Source organism: Moschus berezovskii, chromosome 6, assembly GCF_049115385.1.
Source record: "Moschus berezovskii isolate FMDL1 chromosome 6, NW_MosBer_1.0, whole genome shotgun sequence".
Lineage (NCBI taxonomy): Eukaryota > Metazoa > Chordata > Mammalia > Artiodactyla > Moschidae > Moschus > Moschus berezovskii.
The window spans coordinates 56,856,814-56,875,606 of NC_142465.1; the positions used below are offsets into that span (position 1 = coordinate 56,856,814).

General features: G+C 37.6%; 1 protein-coding gene across 1 annotated transcript in view; it reads left to right on the forward strand.

Annotated features, from left to right (window-relative positions):
- Positions 1 to 4,653, forward strand: part of TAFA2 (TAFA chemokine like family member 2) — a 194,546-nt gene extending 189,893 nt beyond the window's left edge. Inside the window, exon 4 of the mRNA XM_055396149.2 lies at positions 4,593 to 4,653. Within this exon, the coding sequence (XP_055252124.2) occupies positions 4,593 to 4,604 (12 nt within the window). The 3' untranslated portion in view covers positions 4,605 to 4,653. The remainder of the gene's footprint in view (positions 1 to 4,592) is intronic.
- Positions 4,654 to 18,793: the final 14,140 nt, after the last annotated feature.

Consider the following 18,793-nt stretch of genomic DNA (forward strand, 5'->3'; position numbering starts at 1 on the left):
CTTTGATTAACAGTATATGAAATGAATGATTGCAAATTCAGTTACTATAAGACAGAAAATTAACTCATTAAATCAATATTTGTAGAGAAACAAGATGTAATGTCCTCTGCCATAGATATCCTATATTCATCTTTTGAGTCTTATTTGGGAATTACTACTGTTACCACCTGTTAATATTTAAAAAGCATTTGCCTGGACTGACGCTTTGCAGGGATTATCTAATTTAATCATGATAGCAAACTTATGAAAGCTGATAATACCATTTTCGTATTTCGCATGAGGAGACTAAGGCTCAGGGAGTTTAAATAATTTATTTCAACCCCACAGTGTGAGAAAGTGATAAGGCAGAGATCTGAACTCAGGCAGTCTGTCTGCAGAGCTCACACTACTTGTCACTATGTCTCTCCCCACAGTGTACTGTCTCCCGTTGGTAACCTAGTCAGCGTGACCTAAACGGGGTAAAAAGAACTATAGACTCCATATATATAACAATTTTAGGAACTGTATAGAAGCATCAAAGCATCTTTTACATTTGGGGGAAGAATAGATACTTGAATATTTTTCCTTTTTGGCCTTCTAAATTTATTTTACCTTGAAGATAGGCAGAGGATATAACACAATGGTCAAAATACAACATGAATACAGCATGGAGTAGGAAATGGCAACCCGCTCCAGTACCGTTGCTTGGAAACATCTGTGGATAGAGGACCCTGGCAGGCTACAGGCGAAGAGCTGGACATGCCTGAGCAACTGAGCATACACAGTTTTAAAATAGTTGACGTCACTTAATCTCAAGTATGCCATTTCCCTGGTTTTGGTTTCTCAATTTAAATTGGTGAGCAGACTTAAGAGACATGGTTTTAGCATAAATTATTGAAAAATCTGAGAGCCCTATAATAGATTTGTTCAACTGGAAGAAATAAATGGATGCTCTCATCTAAAAAAAAATTAGTGCTTTTTATTGAATGTTACCAGATTAGCTTCTTCATCCTGGTGACTCATTACCAAGGTAGCTTTGTGCTTGTAACTAGAAATAATAATACTAATGGTTATTATTATTGCATGTGTTCAGCATCCCAGCAGTTTCACTTACCTAATTGGGTGGTGTGCAGCACACACAAATAAAAGTTGCGTGAAAAAGTACAGCTGTGTAGAATACTGCCTTTGGGAAGGCAAATTTACTGAGACAGTGATTATAGTGTATGAAGCTCAAGGCATATCCATAATGATTGTAGGACCATTTCTCTCTCTCATGCAGTATTTTCTATCTATTGCCCTCAGAACGAGGAGACAGTGAATTCATGATAGTAAATGCTATTTCCTATCCTGTAAAAGTGGTTTTATTGCAACCTTCTGCTTTTAGTCACTGAAAACTTGCTGAAAAGCTTCCTTAGAATGTAAAACTTTTACTAGTTGGCCTCTTCCAAAAGATAGGGCTTGAGTGAAAAGAGAATAGTTTTTAAGTTCTAAAAAAAAAAAAAAAAAAGAGCAGTGCTTCATTTGGTGTACTAAAAGCTTACTTTTAAGTGAAAGAAAAATTTTTTAATGTTGGATTGTATAAGTATTGCCTGAGATCCTTCATATCAAGAAATTTCAGTTTAAAAAAAATGAAGTTTCAGTTTATCATCTATAAAGGGTAAAATGGCAATCGTTTCTCCCCCATTAACATGTCAGAATTTAACTATGAGTCACTTGGACTTAATGAGCATAAAAACCATAAATGCAGTTTTTTGTATTAAATTTTAGATAATTATTTTAAAATGTTATTTGGATCTTGCATATTAGATGATGAAAATTGGTGATAATGTACCTGTATTCAGAATCATCTGCCTGTTTTAAAATCTTTGGCTTTGCCATTTTGTTTGGTACAAATCTAGAGGCTATCAGGGAGGGTGATGATATATGTTCATATTTATATTTCATTGAAAAGGGAAAATTATGACAGCCTTTGTTTGAATTCCTTAAGTGCAGTCCTCTAACTTGTCTGTTAGTAGGAGCCTCTCATTCTACTTTTAGTGGTTCTCTTGTTAAAGATTTGTGTATTGAAAGAAAAAAATAACTGATCCCAACTCTAAACTTTTATTTTTATGGTTCATAGTTGAGATAGCTAGGTTTTCATAAATATACTTGATCCTCACAGGAACACTGTGAGGCTGACAAGATTATTCCTGTTCTACACATGGGAACCTGTGGGGCCCAGATATTGCATGACACAGCCAGTGTCATTACTGACACACTGACCTAAATCCAGCAACTATATGCCCAACCACAGTGGCCCTCTGATCAAAATCAAATAATTTACAAAAATCATACCTAAAATAAATTATCTGTTACTCTTCATCTCATAAAATGTGGGGTTTTTTAGGATTAAAAAACTAGGAAACTAAGAAATATTGTGCAAAATTAGAGAATAAGGAAAAGCTTTCATTGTTTCAATCCATGCTTAGACAATTACTTCTTTGAGTCAAGCTTAGTTTTCTAACAATTATTTTAGCTGATAGAAATGTAAATGTACATATATATAATTCACTGCATAATATAAATGTACATTTATGAGGATCTGGATTGTACAGTTGTGTTTGTATATACTTATGTTTCCTCTACTGAAATGGAAGAAAATTATATTTCAGATATATAAGTCCTTGGTTTTATACTGACAATTTGATGTCTGTTTGTTAAATTATTTGAAATTAAGATTATGTGAAAATAAAGCTTTAAATACATAAATAGTTGAGAGAATCACTCCTCAGCTTTATATGAACCAGCAGAACAAAATGCTTACCTTGGAATGAAGATGTAAGAATGTGTCTGCCATACCCTCCGATAGATTATTTAGAGTTTGGGCTCGTAATGGTTCAAGAGGATGTGTTACTCATTTTCTTGGAGTTGTTGCAGCGTGTCTCTTGAGTGGCCAGTGCTGAATCTCTCCTGAGGCTAAATCATTTGTTCTCTTCATTATTTCTGTCATTTCAAACACTGATGCCCATATTACATTTCACAGTGATTTCTTCCTTCAACCAAGAGGAGAATTTTCAGAAAAGGCAGGTGAATTTTCTCAGCCACTGGAAATCAAAGACTGTGTTAAATCAATGTTTGTCAAGAAAGTGTATCATAAAAATAAAATTTCTGTATTTTTCACAATGATGCGCTATCTTCATTAGCAACCTATGACACATATTGACCATAGAAATATATGTCCCCCCCTCATATTCTTCTTACACTGACTCCCAGACTGGGAGCCCTTCCCAGAACTTGTGTAAAGTAACCACTGAATGGCAGACAAATTGATAATAAAATCGCTGCCCTGCCTAAGACACCCCTGCTCCCAGCACCTCTAGAGGCCAGCAGGCCCATTGTATTTGTATCCCTCATCATCAGTTCAGTCCTTCTCTGTGCATGGGAATAAGAAGCTACGGATTTGCAGGCAGAAGCTCCTTCCTTGGGAATGAAACTGACCAGAGAGACACAAACATGGTTGCTGCCTCCATGCAGAATTATATATGTTTGAATTTTACACTTTTCTTTTATACTGTAATTTGAAACCAGCCATGGCAAAGCAACATCTTGTTACTTTAGGTTTCTGTTTTTCATAGTTGATCAAACTACAAACAAAACAAAAACCATTTGGCAAATGTTTTGTGAAAAGATAAGTAACTATGTTACTTAATGAAATAAAAATAAAATATCCACAATAATTTTTAAAAATTCACTTTTTGTTCTTAACATCACTGGAAAAGAATGGTTAGGCAATCCTAAGTACTATGGTATTAAGAGCATAATTAGAAATTCATTGACACAGCAGAAATCTTTGTTTCTCTTTGTATCATATTTCTTCTGCATGCATATAATGATATCTATGTACATATTAGGTATTTAGCTATTATTCTTTTTTTCCTGTAAATAAACATTCTTTTGACTTGAGTACCTGTGAAAATCCACGTGATTCTGCCTCAATAATATGTACAATAACATTAATAATACTGCTCTAATCAATTTCATGAGAAATTTTGGGGCCCTTTAAAATTTGGTAAAGGATTGTACTATAATTGTTTTTCTCCCCCATTTTTTTTTTTTGCATTATGAATAGTGGATTTTCTGAAATGCAATTGAGTCAAATAAGCATTCAACTTTTCAACTATTTCAAGAATGGGTTTTATGGAACCAAATCCCCAGGACTTTCTTGAAGATGTGGTCTGATAGGATTCCTAAGAACAAAACTCTTTCCTTCACTGACTCCTGGCATGAAGTGTATGATTTCTGGGTTATGTTCACCAAGTCTATGCAAAGAACAGGGATTCCAGAATCATTCTTTGGGTCCAAAAGGGGTAACTTCTCCAGTTGAGATCTTCCTGGTCACTGTTGGAATCACTTATATAACTGCAAATGGCTCTCAAAAATATTATGAAATAATAGAGAAAATAATTTTAATAAGATATAAATACCTAAATATGGTAGTTCTTTAAAATTCAGTAATTTATTTAATATAGCAAATACCAGCACTTTTAGTTTTTACTTATTCATTTCTAATACTTAATTGTGTAGCATTTTAAGATGATAGCTGTTATGAAATGATTCTTTCTTTTTCTTTGTAGGTAACCCATTAACCAAGGTGAAATCAAGTGATCCTCAAGGCTGATTACATTGAACATATGCATACAAACATAATTCATGAGGTGATCTTGAAGGAAAAATTTTATACAGCTCCGAAGTGGCACTCTGGAGTCTATTACTTCTGGGGGATTTCATGGCTCATAATCAACTTCTTGGAATCAAGACTTTTTAGAAGTCCTACATGAACTTCAGTATCATGAAGATTTCATCAGATTTGAACTGTGTTCAACTTGTATAATTGTACTTAAAAAAAGAACTTGAAGTTGCTATCTGAAGAGTTGGCATTTCTGGATGGTATCAGAGACACCTACCCTTTGGGCTCTTGGCCCCAAATGTGACTGCCTTTCTTGTTTCTGGAAGTCTCTCAAGTGCACTGGCCTTCTGTCATGGACCTGTTCGTGGGTCCTGTGTTCACTGGCTAGGATTGTACATGGCTTCAGTGACATTTCCTTTGCAAACTTCTCCTCTGGCATGGTGTAGACTGAGACAATTTAATTTGTATCCTAACCTTGGAGCTCTGAAAGCCTACATGTTTTAACATCTTAAAGTTGCTTTTGTTAAAGGAATGGAAATATATATCCATTGATAATAACTATTGTTGGCAAGTTATAGTTATCTGAATACATCAATCATATAAGAATGTATAGACAAGCTGACATGTTTCCCCAAGGCTAACACACCACTGCAGCTCTCTGTCAGTTAAATAGGTAGTAGTTAGAACTGAATTACCATTTTCATTATATACTCCTATTTGGTACCTCTAGAGTATATTCCCTTTCAGAGTTTTTTTTTTTAAGTGAACTTTTTCTTTTATGTTTATCTTTACTTTTTCCCCTTCACAGAAATCAGCAGTGAGCAGTCAAGTATTTAGGTAAACTTCAGTTTCAAAAAATTGCCAGGGATGCATGTGGGTTTTGATTTCTTAGCTTGGAAGTTATTCGCTTAGATTTCTTCTAATATTTTTTTAAACGGTCCTTTCTATCTCATTTTTAAAAGACTGTCACTTGCTTGATTCCAAGGACTGTTTGAATGCATATTTGTTTATTCAAGTCTGTTAGTAGATAAATTGTTCATTTCCTTGGCTTCAAATTTATAAATATTTGTTTATAGTTTTCCCATTCGAACAATTTCTTAGGTCAGTTTTTGTCCATGCTTTTGTAGTCCTTTTAATATCTGTGGTTTTTAGTTCTAAAGGAAAATCTTACAAATATTTCAAGGCCTTAAACACGTATGTACTTTTTTTTTCTGTTATTCACAGAATGTATAATTTTATACTATTTTTATTTTGCTTCATTTGTGATGTGGAGGGAAAGAAGAATGGAAATTGCATAGCCATTCTGTAATAATATTGTGTAAATGTATAGTTCGAAGGATTGTAAAGGGAGAGGCTTCTGTGTTTTACTCATCTTAGATTAATAAGAAGATATTTCAGAAATTGTCCTATTAGACATTCTATTATGTTAGAGTGTGGGTATCTTCTGTGATTTTAAAACTCACTCACATGGCCAATTATGTATATGTTGATTTCCATGATGGAGGCTGACATACAGACCAAAGCTCTCCAGGGTAAATTGGTAACAATCTTCAAAGACCAATATATTACACAGAATCTTTTCTCAGCAGAATGACTAACACTGTAAAATTTGTTAAACATGAAATTTGTAAAGTATACTTTTGATATTGAACTAAAGTATACTGACCCATTAATCCATGGAATGACTTTCTTCTTCCATTTTCATTATGCATACAATTAGATGGCTCTGAGTGAATTTTGCAATGGTTCAAGACTGTCTGAACTTGTAAAGAAAGGAGTAATAGTGCTGGAGTTTATGCATCAGTGATAATATTAATTTCTTTGGAACAAAGTGGAAAATTATATTATTTTCAAAATTATGAATTTGTCCTAGGTTTGAAATTATAGATCATGCCTCTCTTTTTTAAACTATGTCCTTTAAAACAACACTGGAGATTCTGTATTATATTCAAGTGTAATACATGCATATCAATAGAAAAAATAAATGGAATTTCAAATATACTAACTAGATTATCCCCAGTAATGTTGTGACTCTTCAGAAAAGGTGAATAAAATTGGAATATAAAAATGGACTCTCTTTCCTGAGTTATTTTCAGAAAATCTGTTTTTCAGTATTTTATTTTAAAAGCACTTCAGTTACTATCCAGGAAAACCTCTGATTTTATGGGAAAGCTGACATATATTCTTTAATCATTTTATAAAAATCCATGGCAAATCTTGTCATTTACACAAGGTTCCAATATTTGGGTTGCTTCTTTGCTAAGAAACAATTGAAATAGATATATTTATACTTGTGCCACTTGCTCCCATCTTGACTATGAGCACAACTGGCAATTTTTTGCTAGCAATATACAAAACTCACTTTATTTAAAAAACTGTCTAAAAGAATATACTGTTTATCCTTTGAAATTCATTATACAGTTGACCCTTGAAAACACAGGTTTTAACTGCCTAGGTCCACCTATGCATGGAATTTTTTCAACAGTAAATACTTCAGCACTACACAATCTGAGGTTAATTCCAGGGAGGTGAAATCAGGGATATGGAGGAACCACATACAGGGAGGAAGGAGTCTAAGTTATATGTAGATTTTTATTTGCAAGGAGGGTTAGCTCCCCTGACCCTAGCTTTGTTCAAAGGTCAACCATAGATGGGAGTGTTAATTAAAACAAATATGGCTATGACTTAGCCTTTTAAATTACTTTAAATAGCTTTGATTTTGAATTTTAAATTTTTTGTAAAAAGTTATGAAAATAGTTCAGAAGCCTTTTGTGTACCCTTTTCCCACCATCCCCTAGTGATCACATCTTACACAACCAAGAAATTGACACTGATACAATACTATCCTCTCAAATACAGAACTTTTCAGACTTCACTAGTGCCACATACACTTTGAGTATGTTTATTTTTGTGCCTAGGGTTTCCCTGGTAGTTCAGTGCTAAAGAATCCACCTGCCAACGCAGGAGATGTGAGTTCAATCCCTGGGTTGGGCAGATCCACTGGAGAAGGAAATGGCAACCCACTCCAGTATTCTCGCCTGGGAAATCCCAGGGACAGAGGAGCCTAGAGGGCTACAGTCTATGGGGTCACGAAAGTGTAAGACATTATTTAGAGACTAAACAACAATAATAGGTGATGTATGATCCTATTCTTTTTAATTAATTTGGTAAATATCTACTCCAGTATGTCATAACACAGAGTATGAGTCAACAGGTGTTTGATTTGTGATGACTTTTTGAAGTTCTCTACGGAATGACATCCTATAGAGTTATTTTATTTTTTATACATTCTTATTGCATTAACATGATGGAAACCTTCTGTTTTAATATAAAACAGTACCATATAAGATTTCAAATTTGCAGTTGGCATTAATGGGTAGGAAGAGGTCTGAGATTCTGTATTTATGGTTGAAATAAAAAAGGAGTTTGTTACTCTTCCTCATTTTTCTTAGCAAGACCCATATATACAATGCTATATAATTGGATTGTGACTTTTAATAGTACACAATCCTTAGTATCATAGTGATTAAGTGGTACATTAACTGGATCATGATCTTTTAAAAGTTTTGATCATTTTCTCAATTAATCGTCGTATGTGAAAGTCGCTTAGTCGTGTCTGATTCTTTGCGACCCAGACTGTAGCCTGTCAGGCTCCTCTGTCCATGGACTTCTCCAGTCCAGAATACTGGAGTGGGTAGCTGTTCCCGTCTCCAGGGGATCTTCCCAACCCAGGGATAGAACCCAGGTCTCACACATGGCAGGCAGATTCTTCACCATCTGAGCCACCAGGGAAACCCTTATGATCATATATCCATCTGAAAGAGCAACATGTGCAAAGATATCTAGTAGTACTTATCATCATGGAGATGTTTCTCATTTTCCCCACTTATGTAGAGAGAATTAGAAAGACATCTTAGAGAAGCTGAAAAGTTGGGGAGACATATACTGGGCATCTCCCATTCCCCTTACCACATAGAGAACTCATAGAACATGACTGTTTTTATTAAAGTATAGGTTTGTCTTCTGTTTGACTTCATACCTGCCTTCCTTTCCTTTCTTTTCTTGTTTTCTTCCTTACCCTCCTTTACCTCCCATCCTGCCCTTCCTTCCCTTCTTTCTCTATTGTTTTAAATATATAGAATGCTTTGAAAAAAATGGTAGAGGCAGCAGATTTTATTCACTACTTTGTGTGATACTGAAAAGTAGTATAGATATTACAATTATCCAGCATCTAATTGACTTACTAAATTCCTACTAGGCACAAGCATATTTGGCTAAATCAAATGTTACCTGAAGTTTAGCTTTTAAAGTGGTCTTTAAAATCTGTTCAATAGATACTTTTTTAATGCCGTGCATATTCAGGTCACTTAAGTAGGTACAGAGAAGACTTAACTGTTTCATATTTGTTTTGATTTTTTTCAAATCTTCATTATATTTCAAATTACTAAATGGTGTGCACTTTGTCAAACATTCTTCTGGAAGGTTTTGTCTGTTATACAAAGCAATTGAATTTTATTCTAGAAGTTATATGAGCAGGGCACTACAAAGTTGTGTTTCAGAAATTTCAGCAAAAAGTGAGAGAAGGTTTTAAATAATTATGGGCTTGGAGGGAAGTTAGAGGAGACTAACATAATCCCGGAGAGCTACTGAGGGCCTGAGCTTGGACTATTACCTTGAAGAGAATGTGGGGAAGCAAATGGCTATCAATCCTGGTTGTAATTTAAATTACTTGAAATATAAAACTACCAATGTCCAACTCTACTCTCTGAGAGTCTCTTAATTGGTTTAGGATTAGAGTCTGGGCACAGATATTTTTTAAAAAGCTCTTTGGGTGATTTCCCTGGTGGCTCAGAAGGTAAATAATCTGCCTGCAATGTAGGAGACCCAGGTTCAATCCCTGCCTTGGGAAGATCTCCTGGAGAAGGGAATGGCTACCCACTCCAGCATTATTGCATGGAAAATTCCATAAACAGAGGAGACTGGAAGGCTACAGTCTACGGGTTGCAAAGAGTCAGACATGACTGAGTGACTAACACTTTCTTTCACTGGGTTAAGAAATAATGAAGGGTTTTGCCAAGGTAGAAATGAGAAGTTGGGTAGGATGATTGGATGAGTATAATGAAGAAGTGGAAGAGAACTTAGTCCTGAGCCTACTAAAATGGGATAATTGAGATTTAGTTACATATTAGAAAACTCTGGAGGAAAAGGAGTTGAGTGGCAGGTGGAGATGAGATCATTTTTTAAGCTTAACGAGTTTAAAGTGCCAAGGAAACATTCAGAAAAATCATGTTGGATAAGAATGGAATCGGTTTTATTGGATTTGTAATTAGAGAGTGTTGGTCTTAGAAAGAGCAGTTTCAATGAAGTGTTTATTGTAGATTTGATATTTCAGTGGATTGGAGAGTAAATGAAAGATTTGAAAGTGGAAATAGCACATGTTTTTAATCCCCTTCTATTTCTAAAGGGAATAAAAAAAGTAGCACAGTGGTTGTGTCAGAGAGGCAGAATTGAAAGGGTGCATTTTTCTTAATATGGAAATTAGACTATGTTTATATATACTGTCAAGGAGGGAAGGAAAGGAGGAGAGGCATGTTAAGAGCCTAGGGCTAAAAATATAAAGGGATAAAGGAACAGACGGAAATAGGGCATTCCTATCTAGATGGAAAAAAGATAAAATGTATGAGGAATAAATATGACCAAACCCCATAGAAATTCTAAGGGGATGTGAACAATGAAAAGTCCATTGGTGTTTAGATATTTGGTGACCGACGACAGAGAAGTGTCATTAGGTAGTTAGACCATGAGTCAAAAAGCAATTACTGAAGTTGATCAGCACATAGATGAGTATCAGCTTGTCCCTGGGCTATTTAGGCTTACAGAATTACTAAGATCATAAATAGATAAATGAGAGATAAATTAACTAAGTCTGAGTATCCTTATTCATGAAATGAAGAGATCTACCTCACAAGATGGTTGTGAAGATTCAGTGAGTTAATATATGTAACATGCTCAGCACACTATCTTGTACATAGTATTTACTCAATGGTGGTTCTTTCATTGTGAAAAATGTCAAAATCCCATTTGTTCTGCAAATAGTGTAAAGTCAAAAGGTAGAAAATAATAAAGTCATATATGATATAAATGAGTTTGGAGTTGGCTAGTATCATTACAAATGATAAATAGAAGAGGACAATGTGGAGGCATTACATTTAAATAATTTACTCCCCCACCCCTGGAATTAAGTGACTGTAAGGAAGGTAAAGTGAAAGTCACTCAGTCATGTCTGACTCTTTGCCACCTCATGGATTATACAGTCTATTGAATTCTCCCTGGTGGCTCAGAGGTTAAAAGCGTCTGCCTCCAATGCAAGAGACCCGGGTTCGATCCCTGGGTCGGGAAGATCCCCTGGAGAAGGAAGTGGTAACCCACTCCAGTATTCTTGCCTGGAGAATCCCATAGACGGAGAAGCCTGGTAGGCTACAGTCCACGGGGTCGCAAAGAGTCGAACACGACTGAGTGACTTTACTTTACTTATTGAATTCTCCAGACCAGAATACTGGAGTGGGTAGCCTTTCCCTTCTCCAGGGGATTTTCCCAACCCAGGGATTGAACCCAGATCTTGTGCAGTGCGTGCAGATTCTTTAACAGCTGAGCCACAAGGGAAGAAATAGAGGAAAACAAAGAAATAGAGAAAAACAACCGAATAGGAAAAACAAGAGATCTCTTCAAGAAAATTAGAGATTCCAAGGGAACATTTCATGCAAAGATGGGCTCGTTAAAGTACAGAAATGGTATGGCCCTAACAGAAGCAGAGGATATTAAGAAGAGGTGGCAAGAATACACAGAAGAACTGTACAAAAAAGATCTTCACGACCAAGATAGTCATGATAATGTGATCACTGACCTAGAGCCAGACATCTTGGAATGTGAAGTCAAGTGGGCCTTAGAAAGCATCACTATGAACAAAGCTAGTAGAGGTGATGGAATTCCAGTGGATCTATTTCAAATCCTGAAAGATGATGCTGTGAAAGTGCTGCACTCAATATGCCAGCAAATTTGGAAAACTCAGCAGTGGCCACAGGACTGGAAAAGGTCAGTCTTCATTCCAATCCCAAAGAAAGGCAATGCCAAGAATGCTCAAACTACCTCACAATTGCACTCATCTCACACACTAGTAAAGTCATGCTCAAAATTCTCCAAGCCAGGCTTCAGCAATATGTGAACCGTGAACTCCCAGATGTTCAAGCAGGTTTTAGAAAATGCAGAGGCACCAGAGATCAAATTTCCAACATCCGCTGGATCATGGAGAAAGCAAGAGAGTTCCAGAAAAACATCTATTTCTGCTTCATTGACTAAGCCAAAGCCTTTGACTGTGTGGATCACAATGAACTATGGAAAATTCTGAAAGAGATGGGAATACCAGACCAGCTGACCGGCCTCTTGAGAAACCTGTATGCAGGTCAGGAAGCAACAGTCAGAACTGGACATGGAACAACAGACTGGTTCCAAATAGGAAAAGGAGTACAGAAAGGCTGTATATTGTCACCTTGCTTATTTAACTTCTATGCAGAGTACATCATGAGGAACGCTGGGCTGGAAGAAGCACAAGCTGGAATCAAGATTGCTGGGAGAAATATCAATAACCTCAGATATGCATATGACACCACCCTTATGGCAGAAAGTGAAGAGGAACTCAAAAGCCTCTTGATGAAAGTGAAAGAGGAGAGTAAAAGGTTGGCTTGAAGCTCAACATTCAGAAAACAAAGATCATGGCACCTGGTCCCATCACTTCATGGGAAATAGATGGAAAAACAGTGGAAACAGTGTCAGACTTTATTTTTTTGGGCTCCAAAATCACTGCAGATGCTGATTGCAGCCAGGAATTTAAAAGACGCTTACTCCTTGGAAGGAAAGTTATGACCAACCTTGATAGTATATTAAAAAGCAGAGACATTACTTTGCCAACCAAAGTTCGTCTAGTCAAGGCTATGCTTTTTCCCGTGGTCATGTATGGGTGTGAGAGTTGGACTGTGAAGAAGGCTGATCACTGAAGAATCGATGCTTTTGAACTGTGGTGTTGGAGAAGACTCTTGAGAGTCCCTTGTACCGCAAGGAGATCCAACCAGTCCATTCTAAAGGAGATCAATCCTGGATGTTCATTGGAAGGACTGATGCTAAAGTTGAAACTGCAATACTTTGGCCACCTCATGCGAAGAGTTGACTCACTGGAAAAGACTCTGATGCTGGGAAAGGTTGGGGGCAGGAGGAGAAGGGGACGACAGAGAATTAGATGGCTGGATGGCAGTACCGACTCTGTGGACATGAGTTTGAGTGAACTCCGGGAGTTGGTGACGAACAGGGAGGACTGGCGTGCTGTGATTCATGGGGTCACGGAGAGTCGGACATGACTGAGCTACTGAACTGAACTGAAGGAAGGTAAAAGAGTAACTTTAGTCTCAGACTAAGGGAAAATACTTTTCTGACAGGTGAAGGCAGAAAGGTTTATTGGCTGAGTGCAAGGAGGCAGTAGGGAAGGAGAAATTGATAGAGGGAGGGATGGATTAATATCCTGGAGGAAGGAGAAACAGGTGGGGTTGGGAATATTAAGCAGAAGGGTTAGTGTGAGAGAAATAACCTTTCTTTTGTCAGATAAGCAAAAAAAAGATGGATGAAGCTGAAGACAAATTTAGTGGTGAGGCCAAGGAAAATAATGCTAGAAGCCTCTGGGTGAAAGAATGGCAGATTCAGATGTTAAGTAGATTTTTGTCTGCTGAGTATACAAGGGACAAAATTCAGTTTGGAATATCCAAGGGGAGCATAAGATATTTCAAGTAAACCTTGATTTCAGATACTGAGAGCTCAAAAGAAAAAGTCACAACATAGGACATTTAATTGGTAGAGATGTGTGACTTTTCCATTATGCACTGCAGTCTGGAGAAAAGAAAGGGTGAAAATGAATAGTTGGAATCAACTCTGGAGGAATATAGGCAATGTAAAAAAATGGCTAGCATCTCTTGAGCTTACTCTGTCCAGGGATTCCTTCTAAGCACTTTACAATGAAGTCGCTTAATCGTGTCCGACTCTTTTGACCCCATGGACTGTGACCTATCAGGCTCCTCCAACCATGGGATTTTCCAGGAGTGGAGTTGCCTTTTCCTTGCCTTTTCCTTCTCCAAGGGATCTTCCCGACCCAGGGATCGAATCCAGGTCTACTGCATGGCAGGCAGATTCTTTACTGTGTGAGCCACCAGGGAAGCTTCTAAGCACTTTAAGTGTATATTTAACCTTACGTGAGATCTGTGTCATTGACATTATGATTTGCTAATTAAAAAAACTGGGGCCCCAGAGTGTTTAAGCAATTTCCCCAGTGTCACAAAATAGTAAGTGGCAGAGATAGGATATTAAACTCTAGAGTAGTAACTAGTAGGGTGTTAATTTAGCCATGAAAAGCATGTGTCATGAGCTGTAGGAAAATTCAAAGAGCAAGTTAAATAAAAAGGAATGTTGGTTTTTAAATCTAGTGAGGGGAACAGAGACTTGAAATAGATTTGAAAGTGGAGAACAGTTTTATTAGGGATGAGTAATAATTAGGAGAGAGCCATTAATTCATTAATAAACATTTTTGTGTTCCTACTATGTGCCAAGAACTATGTTAGATGCAGTGAATATAATGTAAGTTTTACCTTTTATTCAAATGATATCCTTCTCGGGAGTGATAATAAACTGAATTTTTAGTAAATGAACTTAATCTTCAGATAAATTCCACAAAATACTGAGCTTGCATAGAGCAGCACTAAGAGAGAGAGAGAGAGAGAGTAGTGACTCAAAGTAAAACATGGAAATGAAGAGCAGGAAAACACAGTGCTCCAAAAAGAAGCCTATCATTTTGATGAAGGTAGGCTACATTAGCAATGAGGAACCTCACTAAGGCCTGAGTATGTTACAGAAGAAAGACTTCACATAGTTTGCATTCTGTGTTAAGTATTTATGTTTGATTTTTAATTGGAAGCTCAGTTTCCCGTTACTATGTTCATTCATAATGCATCAAGGGAAGATTTGTTAGAATGATGTATCAGTTACCCACTGTTGTGTAATATACAATTCCTGAATGCAGCAGCATATAAAGATAATCCTCAGTTGTACCTCCGAAGTCTATAGGTCAACTGGCAAGTTCTGCTGATCTTGGCTGGGCTCACATTTGTGGCTTCAGGGAGCTATGTTTGGGCAGGCGTTGCTGGGTCTATCTGGATTTTTTCATATCTCCTGGGAATATCTGACTGTAAGCTTGTCTCAGATGAGATAAGCAAGGACAACTGCACTACTTCCAAGTGGTAGTTTGGCTTGTTTTCATGGCAGAGCAGGCAGGGTTCTAAACCATGAAGATACACACTCATAACTGGTAAAGACTCACTTTGACTACATTTCATGGCCACAGCCAGTTAGGAAAGTAACTCATATCCTGCAGGTGGAGAAGCTGCAAATCACTGCAAATCCCCACTTCTTACTGAAAGCTGCTGTAGAGTCACGTTGTAAGATTAGATAGAAGAAAGGATGAAGAGTTGGGGCCATGTTTTCAGCCAACTGTAGTGGCTTCATGCTAGTCTTACTCCCCTCCAATACAAACTTTGCTTGTTTGTATGAATCACCTTTCAGTTCTAATATGATTTTGGTAGGCATCAACTTTAAATTCTCCAATGACCCAGGGGGAGGATAAAGGGAGGAGGGAGGTGGGAGGGGGGTTCAGGAGAGGGAACTTATGTAAACCTGGGGCGAATTCATGTCAATATATGGCAAAACCAACCAATATAATATTGTAAAATAATTTGCCTCCAATAAAAAATAAATTAATTACTTAAAAAAAATAAATTCTCCAATGACTCCTCATGGTCCTGATATGAAATCTATACTCTATATCAGACATAAATGACCTTCCACTTTCTTTTCCTTACATACTTTCTGCCCCCTCACTCCCACCTCATATCTGTACTAAAGGAAACCTAAAGGAAATCAACCCTGAATTATTCATTGGAAGGACTGATGCTGAAGTTGAAGCTCCAATTCTTTGGTTACCTGATGCAAAGAGCTGATTCATTGGAAAAAGACCTTGATGCTGGGAAAGACTGAGGGCAGGAGGAGAAGGGGCAGATAGAGGATGAGATGACTGGCTGGAATCACTGACTCAGTGGACATGAGTTTGAGCAAACTGTGAGAGAGATTGAAGGCCAGAGAAGCCTGGTGTGCTACAGTCCATGGGGACACAGAGTCAGACACAACTTAGGGACTGAACAAGAATGCTTGTATTACTAATCCTATCACACCCAATCATTGCATGTAGTTCTGAAAGCTTCCTTCAGTTCAGTTCAGTTCACTTGCTCAGTCGTGTCCAACTATTTGCGACCCCATGAATCACAGCATGCCAGGCCTCCCAGTCCATCACCAACTCCCAGAGTTCACTCAAACTCACCTCCATCGAGTCAGTGATGCCATCCATCCATCTCATTCTCCGTCGTCGCCTTCTCCTCCTACCCCCAATCCCTCCCAGCATCACAGTCTTTTCCAGTGAGTCAGCACTTCGCATGATGTGGCCAAAGTATTGGAGCTTCAGCTTTAGCATCAGTCCTTCCAATGAACACCCAGGATTGATCTCCTTTAGAATGGACTGGTTGGATCTCCTTGCAGTCCAAGGGACTCTCAAGAGTCTTCTCCAACACCACAGTTCAAAAGCATCAATTCTTCGGTGATCAGCTTTCTTCACAGTGCAACTCACAGTGCAACATCCATACATGACCACTGGAAAAACCATAGCCTTGACTAGACGGACCTTGGTTGTCAAAATAATGTCTCTGCTTCTTAATATGCTATCTAGACTGGTCATAACTTTCCTCCCAAGGAGTAATCATCTTTTAATTTCATGGCTGAAATCAGCATCTGCAGTGATTTTGGAGCCCCAAAACAAAATCTGACACTGTTTCCCCATCTATTTCCCATGAAGTGATGGGACCAGATGCCATGATCTTAGTTTTCTGAATGTTGAGCTTCAAGCCAACTTTTTCACTCTCCTCTTTCACTTTCATCAAGAGGCTCTTTAGTTCCTCTTCACTTTCTGCCATAAGGGTGGTGTCATCTGCATATCTGAGGTTACTGATATTTCTGCCAGCAATCTTGATTCCAGCTTGTGCTTCTTCCAGCCCAGCATTTCTCATGATGTACTCTGCATAGAAGTTAAATAAGCAGGGTGATAATATACAGCCTTGATGTACTCCTTTTCTATTTGGAACCAGTCTGTTGTTCCATGTCCAGTTCTGACTGTTGCTTCCTGACCTGCATACAGGTTTCTCAAGAGGCAGGTCAGGTGGTCTGGTATTCCCATCTCTTTCAGAATTTTCCATAGTTCATTGTGATCCACACAGTCAAAGGCTTTGGCATAGTCAATGAAGCAGAAATAGATGTTTTTCTGGAACTCTATTGCTTTTTCCATGATCCAGCGGATGCTGGAAATTTGATCTCTGGTGCCTCTGCCTTTTCTAAAACCTGCTTGAACATCTGGAAGTTCACGCCTGAAGCCTCGCTTGGAGAATTTTGAGCATGACTTTACTAGTGTGTGAGATGAGTGCAATTGTGTGGTAGTTTGAGCATTCTTGGCATTGCTTTCTTTAGGATTAGAATGAAGACTGACCTTTTCCAGTCCTGTGGCCACTGCTGAGTTTTCCAAATTTGCTGGCATATTGAGTGCAGCACTTTCACAGCATCATCTTTCAGGATATGAAATAGCTCAACTGGAATTCCATCACCTCCACTAGCTTTGTTCATAGTGATGCTTTCTAAGGCCCACTTGACTTCACATTCCAAGATGTCTGGCTCTAGGTCAGTGATCACATTATCGTGACTATCCTGGGCTTGAAGATCTTTTTTGTGCAGTTCTGTGTATTCTTGCCACCTCTGCTTAATATCTTCTGTTTCTGTTAGGTCCACACAATTTCTGTCCTTTATCGAGGTCATCTTTGCATGAAATGTTCCCTTGGAATCTCTAATTTTCTTGAAGAGATCTTTTGTCTTTCCTATTCCGTTGTTTTCCTCTATTTCTTTGCACTGATCACTGAGGAAGGCTTTCTTATATCTCCTTGTTGTCCTTTGGAACTCTGTATTCAGATGCTTATATCTTTCCTTTTCTCCTTTGCTTTTTGCTTCTATTCTTTTCACAGCTATTTGTAAGGCCTCCTCAGAGAGCCATTTTGCTTTTTTGCATTTCTTTTCCATGGGGATGGTATTGGTCCCTGTCTCCTGTACAATGTCACGAACCTCCGTCCAGAGTTCATCAGGCACTCTATCAGATCTAGTCCCTGAAATCTATTTCTCACTTCCACTGTAAATCATAAGGGATTTGATTTAGGTCATATCTGAATGGTCTAGTGGTTTTCCCTACTTTCTTCAATTTCAGTCTGAATTTGGCAATAAGGAGCTCATGGTCTGAGCCATAGTCACCTCCTGGTCTTGTTTTTGCTAACTGTATAGAGCTTCTCCATCTTTGGCTGCAAAGAATATAATCAATCTGATTTTGGTGTTGACCATCTGGTGATGTCCATGTGTAGAGTTTTCTCTTGTGTTGTTGGAAGAGTGTGTTTGCTATGACTAGTGCGTTCTCTTGGCAAAACTCTATTAGCCTTAGAAAGCTTCCTTAGCTCCTCCCAAACACCTCTTTTGTCTTTGAAGCTGGACTCTACCTTTATTTTCCTCCTACCTTGCCAGTCAGTTTTTAAATCACATCTGTAAGTTTAAATTATCAATTATGTTAACAATTCTACCATAGAATTAAATGGGAAAAAATTGAGACATCATAAGATTACTATTGGTAAAATAATTTTTAAACAAAATCTTCCTAGAATGAAGCTCTCAAGAAGGACTTACTTAATTCAGCATAGGTGGTATTAAATAATTATTATTAATCTTAGTTATATATATATTTTCTGTTGATATATGAAAGTATGAACTGAAAATAGTTTACATAGAGTTTTAAAAGTTGCTTGTGAGGTGATTATCTGCAGTCCATTAAGGCCTCTTTTTCTTTTATAAAATAATGAGGTGAAAAAAAATGAGAACTTTCCTTCAGTGAGTGTCTCTGCCAAGTCTCCCCTGATCTGCCTCTCCCCC